The 11,035-nt window shown below is 46.4% G+C and overlaps 1 protein-coding gene across 2 annotated transcripts in view; it reads right to left on the reverse strand.

Moving 5' to 3' along the window:
• Positions 1 to 2,974: 2,974 nt before the first annotated feature.
• The window catches only part of LOC119324079, a 23,124-nt gene continuing 15,063 nt past the window's right edge, over positions 2,975 to 11,035 (reverse strand). The window contains exons 2-7 of one of the 2 annotated variants that reach the window (XM_037597832.1): positions 8,178 to 8,278; positions 6,294 to 6,366; positions 5,110 to 5,375; positions 4,578 to 4,694; positions 4,307 to 4,355; positions 2,975 to 3,672 (exon numbers count right to left, since the gene is read on the reverse strand). In XM_037597832.1, coding sequence (XP_037453729.1) covers positions 3,356 to 3,672; positions 4,307 to 4,355; positions 4,578 to 4,694; positions 5,110 to 5,375; positions 6,294 to 6,366; positions 8,178 to 8,267 — 912 coding nt within the window. In that variant the 5' untranslated portion in view covers positions 8,268 to 8,278 and the 3' untranslated portion in view covers positions 2,975 to 3,355. The remainder of the gene's footprint in view (positions 3,673 to 4,306; positions 4,356 to 4,577; positions 4,695 to 5,109; positions 5,376 to 6,293; positions 6,367 to 8,177; positions 8,279 to 11,035) is intronic. The other variant, XM_037597827.1, reaches the window with a different exon arrangement.

Consider the following 11,035-nt stretch of genomic DNA (forward strand, 5'->3'; position numbering starts at 1 on the left):
CTTCTGAGACCCTAGGTCCTCGTAGTCGAACCCTAGAGTCTTGAGAAGTACCGTCTCCGCTGCCGAAGCCTTGGATTTGTGTGGTCCGTCCACACCTACCGACCTGGTAGTGCGTCGAGGCGTGAACGGATCCTTCCCTGGTCGAACGCCCTGTAATCCCTCGAACTCCTTGAGCAGAGGAGGTGCTAGCTTCTTCAGCAAGCCCGCACAGAATGTCTTGATATTGCCAAGTGCAGCTTGCCCTTTGGTTGAAAGTATGGTGTCAGCACAGACCGGCCGTCAGAGCTCAAATTCACATTCCTTGGCTCACTGCATGGGATCGACGTGGTCACATCATGTACAGTGGTCTCCAAACCCACCACTGGGTGGATGGGCACGGTATCCGATGTGGCTGCCTCCTCCACCAGCGCACTGCTCGCCCCATCTGTGTTGGACCGTAGTATATCCTCCACTGGGACCCATCCATCAGTCAAGAGCTGATCTGCTCCCTTCTCTCCATACGTCCCTGGCTCCGAGGAGATCTTCTGCGTCTCCATTGACTGGTTTCCCATCAGTGTGCTGGGGGCCACCAAGTCATCCACCCGCATTGGATCCACAAGCGAGGGTTGCTCCATTCCCAATTCCACAACATGGCCCCCCTGCTGTGGGATCACCAAAGTTGTCGCGGTCGGCTCCACCACCTGCTCCAACCCCAACTCCTCTACATGTCCCCCTTGCCGTGGGATCACCAGATTGTCGCGGCCGGCACCTGTGCTTCTGCCTGATTGGTGCCCCTCTCCACCCCTGCACAAGCATCTGGCACAGAAGGCTCGAGAACCTGGACAGTTGTCCTGATCTCATTGTTCGGGGACTGGTCACCCCTCTCTCCTTTGCTAGCGGATCCGATGAGACAAGCCCTCCAGGTGTCTGCAACAGAATCCCGCCCCTCATTGTAGACCGGATAGGAACGTTTGAATTGTTTGACTGACCCACGACCCTTGTCCCGTGGCCCGCCAACTCTAGGGCCCCACCAGCTCCCATTGGTGGAATTCTTCAATCCGATGGCCCCACACGCCCCTCCAGCACCTGCCGGTACGATCTACCGGCGCCCCCAGCTCCAGCTCCGGTCTGCCCCGCCGGCCGCCTGCCCGCACCATAGTCATCATAGACGCTGCGCGTCCAGTGCTGGACCTGCTAATGGCCACCAGGCCCCAAATCTCGAGAACTGCTCGGCAAGCCACTCTGCCTGCTGTCGTCCTCCTCACTGTCCGCTCATCCCCAAAGCTCCGGTGGTGTGAAGTCCCACACTCTGCCAACATGGATGAACGTGGGATACTCAAGCAATTGCCAGAATGTTTTCCGTCGCTCCGCAGGGTTCGCACTCGCCGGTGGCGGCTCCGGCACCCAGAGACGGCGAAACACTGGCACCTCCTGTGGATCCACACACCAGGCCTTGAGTTTGAATAGCGACAGATCCTCTCTGCTCTCTGTTTCGGGCGCCAAGCTATCGATCATACACGAACTGCCGAGAAGTTTCACCGCCGTGTCCCTGGTCCAAGCATGAGACGGCACCCCTTCAATCATCAATCCACCTTCATCCTCATCAGCTTGCAATTCGCCTGCGCCTGCCTTAGCCATGGCTTAATGAACAGCTACACCCCCCATGGGAGACGGAAGGGATAACAAGATCTTTGTTTCTGAACTCATGACCCGCGAACACCACCAAAAAGTCCTCCAGGTGGTAGTTATGCACCGAGAACCTGTGCCGCGGCATGTCAAGCTGCGTCGATAGGATCTCTGCCGCCGTATCACAGGAAATCTGCGGCCTCTGACCCCCCACATACATCACCACTGCCAACTGCAGCCGGCGCTCCATGTCGTTCATGGAACCAAGCGGGGCAGGATGCAGACCTCTACCACGGCGATGGCATCTCCGGGAACAGCGGAAGGATGTTGGGCGCAACCGGCAAGGGAGACACCCGCGGCGCCCCCTGCCCAGGCTCCAACAACAACCTCCCTCGGCCCGAGGCTGCCTCTTTGCCACCGGCTCTGCCCCAGCCGCCCTAGCGATGACCACCCTGCGCAACTCCTCCGCCGAGATGGGACTCCTAGGCTGCGAGCACTGCGACGAAACGTGCCCCGACATCCTGCATCTGATGCACAGCGGGTCGTTCATACAATCATGCCTCTGATGGCCCTCCTTGAAACACCGAAAACAAAGCCCGTAGAGATCCGACAGGATTTGACGCCGCTCGGAGGAAGAAGGGGACGCCGACCTGCCCCGCAGGCCAGCCTCCTGCTGGCGCCGCAGCGCACGACACCGACGCCACATGGCCTTGCAAGAAGGCCCGGGCTTGCGCAAAACCGCCTCCAAGCTCGAAGTTGCCATCTCCGCCTGCGCCGCATCCGCCGACGAGGAGCACGCCGAGCCAGGAGAGCCCGAGAGCCCCAGGCCGGACACCATTGGCCGCTCGCGAGGCATCGAGTATGTGACAGAGGGGGGATTGCGAGATCCAGATGCCATGGCCAACGGAGGGGAATGGTCGCCGGGGCCGGAGTGGCAAGCGGCGAGACGGGTGGTTTCCGAGGCCAGAGCGGCCACCAGCGAGACGGGTGGACGCCGAAGCCGGAGGGGCTCTTACAACCAGGACGCCGCTTCCATCGGCATGGCGAAGTAAATAAAAAATATATGCTCGTATGCATCTCAATTTTGATGATCTATTAACCCGAATTTTTGTAGCCCCTCAAGGTCCAGCGTGGGACTCACGGACAAATGTGATCGAACTAAAGTAAAAAACCTGTAGCGATGTGTTGAGTTTGATTTCGTGCTGGAGTTAAAAAAATGTAGAGGTAAAAGTATCAATGATTCTGTGCTAGTGCGTCAATGTGTTCAGATTGAAGAAAAACTGAAATAACTAGGGATAGTATATCTTTTATCATCACGGTGCAGCATATCTGATTCGCTCCCGGAGGTTCAGAACCACACGAGACAATGCGAGGCAGAGTAACAACCAGCCTTAAGTCCGCAACTTTTACCAAGTACAGTAACAATCAGTCAATGGATCACACCCCAGATACTCTCATCAGAAATGTCACGTGCCTATGTGGCCGATTCCGCAAAGACAGCGATCGACCATTTCCTCGATGTATCTAGAGCTATGTGGTATATCACTAAGGAGCTGTTCGGGAAACCACTAGCTCCACCAAACCCAAGGATCCGCGGAGTACCTGTTTCCTCGCTCCATGATATTGAACTGCGGCTACGGCTACTCCGGGAGCAGAGTCACAGAGCGGGAGGGACTCCAAACAGGCCCCAAGTATCCGTAATGCCCGTCAACCCCATAGGGGGGTCAACTTAGTGCGCAGCATTACCAGCTTATCTCTGCTGCCCCGCTGCGTTCCTCCGGACCCGAAAGGGGTACCGGCGGCGGGAACCGTTTCCATTAGAGGGCCCGTCGGGTTCTGCCATAGCAGCTCCTTTGACAGTAGCAGGAGATATCTGTCGCTTACTGGAACTGTGGGTACCCCGTCGACTGGGGTCTGATGATTCGTGTGTCGGCTCCAACTTTTCCGTGGACGCCAGGATGGTGTCGATCCGATTGCTTAGCTTAGATATGCCGCTTGTGTCCGATGAGGGCCTTTTGGTTGGAGATCCCGGGGCTTCATCTTCATCTGTGATGCTGTCTTCTATATCTGAAACCAGGGAACAGCAAAGATGGTAAGTTTCCAGGGGCTAACATATCCCTGTGAAGTCTTTCATTGCTTCACAGACAGTACATGAAAAGCTACAAGGGAAAATAATACACTTCACTGAATTGGATTAACTAAATATCCCAGCTGTGCTCAGTCAACAAAGGAACTAGGACTATGATTCCAATTTTGGGGTTAATGTGGCCAATAACATGGCTGTTTAATAATTTGTTAATCGAATAAGACAGCTTGCCCAAGGAAAAGGGGAAAGACCATAGGACAACGCTCTTATATTATTTTACGGAGGGAGTACCTTTTAACTTTCAAGTTTCAACAGTAATTCTCTTAATTTCTGTAATGCAACTTACCTCAAAAGCTGTCCCTGTGCTCCTTAAGTTCTCATGATTAGGTACTTCCTTGTTGTCTTAACAATCTAATGCTTTAGTGTGGCTTACTGTTTGTTACTTTCCCATTTATGCTCTTGACTCTAGAATTATGGAAAGAATTGAAAATCACCAGGCGCACATGAAACTTAATTTGACCACAGTTTAAACTGCGGAATATAAGTTAGACCGTACCATATGAATTAGCCTACTATGCATGACAGCCATATATTTCCACAAAAGGTCAGCCGTACCAGATTTAGGATGAACCAGACGAGCAGCTTGCCAGGATTTCCCTTTTGCCTGACCATAAATAGATACACTGTAAGATGTCTACAAAAATAGACAATAAATTCAGTTTAAACTGTGGAATATAAGGTAGACCGTCAAAAAAAGTAGAATCCATTCGATTCCATGAACTAACCCACAAGGCCACAACTGGTCAAGGATCACCTCAACGCCCTACTACAAGCATTAATCAACAAAATGTATTCAGAAGCTAGAACCTAAGCATTAGAAACTTACCACCGAAAGAGGTACAGTCCAACCTTTAATGATGGACCAATCAAGTGCAGGCCTCAGGTCCTTTTTCTTAGCAGGATGTTGCCCGCCTTCACCCATGGGAGGATCCAACAGCATTACCTGTAGAAAAATGTCAAGGACGAACATGTGAGTTATTGTCCCAAGTTAACCAGCATGAAAACATGGAGATTAAATGATACTCCCTACTAAAGTTGTACTAAATGAGCGGCAATTAATATGGATCGGAGGGAGTAACACAATTTGGCCCACTTCATATTTTAATTATTGACCAGAGAATGGAAGTTCATTTGGTATCATATTATTTTGTGTCATCTTCACCAGCAAGAAAGTTGATTGTGTGTTATCAGCCCCTAACACTATTGGACCGCCAGATAACAACCACACAAACTTAATTGAAGTATCCACAGGGCAGTAACATGAAACGTAGTGGACCACGATAACAGCGAACAACGAGAGAGTTAATGACAAGCAGGAGCTAATTTATGACTAAAACAGCAAATTACTAGATGTTTACCTGAACCACATCTCTACTGTTCAACCTAATAATTTCCGCAGTCCAGTAACAATCTGAACACTGCCCGTCAACCTTGTCACCTACTTTCCAGGTATCACAAACACTCGCAACAAGCTCATTCTTTGGAAAGCGCGCAGGAACTTGTCCCCCCCTATACCAATGAGGAAAGGCAGGACGCAACATTATTTCAGTACTCTCACTTGATTTCCCTTCCCCGCATGCTGGGCTGAGTGGGTTCTTTTGAAAGACTCTGATCCATTCATTCTCTGCAAAAGGGCATGGACAGATGATATGAGGTGTACGGAAAACCAACAGTTATAATCTTGGTCAGATTCAAGTGTTCCAAGATTTTCTGGTGTCTAGTATAAAGGTAAAATTAATCACGGCAAGACATAATTGCACTACATGGCTACGGCCACCAACTGTCCTGCCCCCACTCCCAGACAAGATAAACATTTGGGCAAGAAAGCACATGCTTTATTGGGTACTAGACAAATGTTAGTGCACTGATTGATCAATTGTCGGGTAAATTGGAATGCAAGGTATAGCCAGATGTTTTCATGTATTACTAGCTTTGCTGATTCGAATACAGGCTTTGCAACTTCCTGTTCAAACATCAAACCAAACTCATCAATTATGATCTGTACAGCACAAACCATTTTGGGGGAGATATAAATAGAGATCACGTGGTTTTTCAAGCACTGCATGATCCATCTCATTAAAGGTAAATAGTGTTGGCCAGGCATCATACATGATCCATTAAAAGCTTGAGGCAATATTATAAGATTTGTAAAATACAGATGTTTCTTCATTATATAGTATGATTCCTGCTGAAGGGTACCACCTACAATAATGTTTAATCATCCAAGCAAACATGTGTCATATTTCTGGACTGACAAAAATTTAAATGAAAGATAACTATATCATATATAGAGAGAGAAAACGTATATAATTAGCAGGTCTACTTTCAAAAATTGGGCATGCCGTAAAATATACCAGCTGCCTCCAGGGCCTCAGTGGTGTACAAGAGGATAATTCCACATACAAATTATGTCCACAAAACAAAAACAAGGTGCTTGCACCAATATTCTTAAGCTAAAAGTTCAAAAAATGAGTTTTCAAATTGATTATTGCACATTTATGTGGAAACGAAAAGAACAGAGCTTCTGTAAAAATATGCTTGCCTTCTTCAGTATAGTCAATATACTCCAAGTAATACTCAAGGTGCCCAGATTCTATGACACGCATATCAATAATCTGAAAAAGAATTAATACAATATGTGTTAGTAAGGCCCTATACCCCACCAAGGAATGAATAAGGAGAAAAGTGTTATGTTTGTAATCCAAGAGATCATGGTCAAAGTAGTACCATACATTATTTTTGAAAGTAGACCTGCTAATTATTTTTTATTTAAAAGTAGTACCATACTAGCATGATATATTGGAAAGAAAAAGCTTCATCATCTATGTTTGTAATATGTATTTCAGCACACATCGGTTTCAAGATCTTAAGGGTTTCAGCTCTAGCCTACCCCAACTTGTTTAGGACTAAAGACTTTGTTGTTGTTGATAGAATTCAGGGCTACAATAGCAAAGCCTAGATGTGTAGCATAGCTTTATAAACAACTCCCTCCGTGCTTGAAAAGGCGTATAAATTTTGTCTGAAGTCAAATGGTGCAAAGTTTAACAGAGTTTGTAGGAAAAACTATATAAATTTTTAGCCTGTTTGTCTTCAGACTAATTTATACGCCTTCTTTTCAAGCATGAAGGGAGTAATGACAAGAGTTCAACTCTCACCAACTAATCAGTGGTGGGCTGTTTGTGTGGATTTCATTATGATATTCTGGTATTTAAATGGGTGACCTTATGGGTTGTGAGCTCTAAGAAGTTTAGTTTGTAATAAAAATGAAGGTTGACACGTTAGGCTAGAGGAGTGCCGAAGATAAGAGTAATGCTACAGGGAATTGGTCAGGACCTAATATAAGCATAACCGGGGGCTAAAATATGTGCAGGGGGCCAAGTGGCCAGCTCAAGTTTGGAACATGCCACATTGGGTCATGCACACGACCCAATGAAATAAAGAAGTTCAATAGTCAAACAAATCCTAGAAAAAAGAAGCCTAAGAAGGATAAAGAAGTCGAGACCCCTAGAGAGTCAAGGTCAAAGGTCCACCATAGACCTTGATCTAGGTCCATAATCAATGGTATATAATAAAGTATGGTCCATGTTTCCTACTTTTCTCTTATAGCCTTGCTTTTCTCTCCCACTAAAGGTGTAGATGGCAACTTATGTCCTTTTACGCTATTGCCTTTTGTTCCCTCCCACTAAGGGAGGTGGTGGTCTTCAAGCAACAAGGCTCTAGGCTTATATGAACCCTTGGGTCATTTATGATATATTACCTAGTCTCTTCTACCTAGTTTGTGCAAGAGTTTCTATAAAGAGCATAAAATAGTTGCACGAAGCATGCATTAATGATATCCTAAGCCCCAATATTGACCCTCTCAACCAAATGTTGTTTGGATCCAATCTTAGGGCAAGTAGATTTGTATAGAAATTCAGGTGTCACTGTTTCTGTCCATGCACAACGACCTCTTTTGAGGCTAGAATACACCCTAGTTGCTTCACTAGTTAGTTACAAGGACAAACAAACAAAGATGGTATGAGAAATTGATGAGTATACCAGAAGTGCAAAGAAAATGTGGGTCACATGTACTCTGCTAGCACTATGGAAATACATTCTCTTTTAAATATTTAGGTTGTACTTATCTATAAAATTTTTAGTCAGGAAAATATAGAACAGTAAAAATTAGTGGCCAAAATCTGGCAGGCAATTTCACTAGGTAGTACTTGTGCACTTGTTTGGTACTTATGCACTTGCTTGTTACTAAGAAAGCTCTTGTCAAGACAACAAAGCATAAGGGGTCGTTAACAATTAATGCAACACCGATTTTATGATGTACATGGAGTCAATAGAAGCTTTAAGTTTAAAGACGCAAAAAGAACATGCTGAGAGTAGCTGTATGCTTCCTAAATCACTAAATTCAAATCATACACATTAAATGTCCCACCTTGGAGCGGAACCATGCACCTGTGTAACCCTTAACAAAAGACTTTGACTCGGCAAGATCTCCAACTTTGAACGGGAGAATTAGATCCATATCCAGTCAATCTAAAGGCAGTACAAACAGAAGAAACAATGGGTGTTAGCACAATGTTGGACTTATAGTACTTCCTCCATTACAATAGTTCACATCACACCATGTGTGCATATAATAAAGCGCTAGTTCTAGCAAAAACTAATATACCATGCGTAACACTAGTAAATTGTCAGGACCCCGACTCAATGCCACATCGATCTAGCATGTAACACCTCATATCACTTTGCGGCCTCACGCACGGTATTCCCACGGGTGTCGCCTTACCTTTGCCCGGGACCGTTTGCGTCTTTTGGCACACGTATATGATAGTGTCGCTAGCATCCATATGATAAGGAGCCCGGGCTGACATGGCTAGTCGTGAACCCAAAGTGGCACTAACTTACAGGGACAGGCATCCATGACCCAGCATCGAACGTGTTGGTCATCAGCGAGTGAATCCAGGCTGTAGCACTGGGCTAGCAGGACTCCGGTGAACCGGGCTGTAGCGGGCTAACAGGACTCCGGTATTCATCGCGTGACATTTCCCCGAAGGGACAGACACAGGAACGAAGAAGGACACATGCCGGCCAGCCTAAGTGTTCCGGAGCAGTAGCAAGCTACCATGGCTCAGTGGAAACACTAGGAGACATTTCCCGGTAAGAGAGGCTACTAAGGATAAACAACTAGATAGTCAGATCCCACACATACCAAGCATTTCAATAACATACGCACAATATGCTCGATATGTGCAAATACAACATGGCATCACAACATGACTCTACAACTCAAGTATTTATTCAATAGGCTCCGAGGAGCGAGATATTACAAACATGGGTCTCATGACCCAATAATCAGAGCATACAAGTCAAAGCACAAACGGAAGCTTAACATGTCCGAGTACAGACAACTATAAATGAAAAAGGCTGAAAGGCCTGACTATCTACCAGATCCTGCCGAGGGCACAAGATCGTAGCTGAGGTAACAAGCTAAACGTCGAAGTCCAAGCGGAACTACTAGTGAGACTGAAGTCTCTCTGCAAAAACATAAAATAGGCAAACGTGAGTACAAATGTACCCAGCAAGACTTACATCAGAACTAACTACATATGCATCATTATCAACAAAGGGATGGTGGGGTTTAACTGCAGCAAGCCAGCTTTGACTCGGTGGCTATCCTGAACTACGACTGCAAGTAACTCTTTTGAGGTGGCGCACACGAGTCCACATATTCACCATATCAATACACCACTATGGATCCGCTCCCGTCTCCCTACGAGAACGCCATCCATAGCACTCACGCTTATCTTGCGTATTTTAGAGTATCCACTTTCACTTGTCTATGAACTATGCAAGGGGTCCAAGTTTCCATATCCGAGGAATCCGGCTATTCGAATAGATGATGTTAACCCTGCAGGGGTGTACTTCTTCACACACGCTCTCGCCGCTTACCGCCCTGTACACGTCATGTACCTCGGCAACCTTCAAGCGGAAGCCGGGCGAGGGAGTCGGCCACAACCTGACTAACCAAACAAGTCTCTAGTCCAGGTTTATCGCCTATTCGGGTTCCATCCGCAAGGAGATCCGGCCGGGGTGTCGCTCACGGCCCCAAACGATGTGTGCAGGGTTCCCAAGCCCACCTCGACGGATGGATGTACGCTTGGTACACCGTGCCACTGTGCCTAGTCTGTCCCAAGCCCACCTGTACCGGGTGCCACTTGGTAGACTACTAACACTACCTACAAACACCAGAAACTAGTTGCAACTCCTGGACAGAGATCATGTTGATTAATAAGTCGAGAGAGTCAATTAAGGATCCCAATGTGTGGTAGTAGCTGTTCATGGATCACAAACACAGAACTCAGTTCCTGAAGACGGCTGCAATGAGACAACCCACCATGTACTCCTACATGGCCTCTCACCGCTACCTTTACCAAATCGTGTTCACACACTTAGCTCACACACAGTAGGACATGTTCACACACCTCTGATTCATCCCCAATGAATCAGACCTGACTCAACTCTAAGCAATATCAGGCATGACAAACAAACATGAATGAGTAGGCACAACAGGGCTCAAACAACTCCTACTCATGCTAGTGGGTTTCATCTATTTACTGTGGAATGACAGGTCATGCAAAGGATAAAGGGGTTCAGCTACCGCAGCAAGTAACAAATATGTCGTTGTTGTCCTAATGCAGTAAAAGAGAGCAGGAGCGAGAGAGTGGGATTTCATCGGAATGAACAAGGGGGTTTTGCTTGCCTGGCACTTCTGAAGATAGCATTGAGTCTTCATCAGTGTCAACGATCACATCGTCGGTACAACGTCTACCGAGGGGGAACAACACCGGCAAACACAGAAGAAACACGATCAATGCAATGCACAATATGATGCATGCTATGACATGGCAATATAAATGTGTTTTGGGCTAATGCACCTAGCTATGATTTAAATGAAGTTGGTTTGAATACATGATTCAAACTCCAACTCCATATATGATTATTTAAATGCCCTTTATTTGTTTTGTCCAAAACAGAGGACAAACTTTGTTCAAACATGCATGAAAATGGTACAGATGGATTCCTTGAATTTTTCTGATAATTTTCATATATAATTTATTTAATTTGGAGTTACGGTTGAATTTCTATGAATTTTAGGAGTTTTGGACATTTTCTGAAAATATTAAATCATTTAAGATTTATTTAAATTCCAGAAAGGAATTATTACGTCAGCATGACGTTGGCATGACGTCAGCAGGTCAACTGCGGCTGGCTAGGGTCAAACCTGACGTG

This window comes from Triticum dicoccoides, chromosome 1B (genome assembly GCF_002162155.2).
Source record: "Triticum dicoccoides isolate Atlit2015 ecotype Zavitan chromosome 1B, WEW_v2.0, whole genome shotgun sequence".
Taxonomy (NCBI): Eukaryota; Viridiplantae; Streptophyta; class Magnoliopsida; order Poales; family Poaceae; genus Triticum; species Triticum dicoccoides.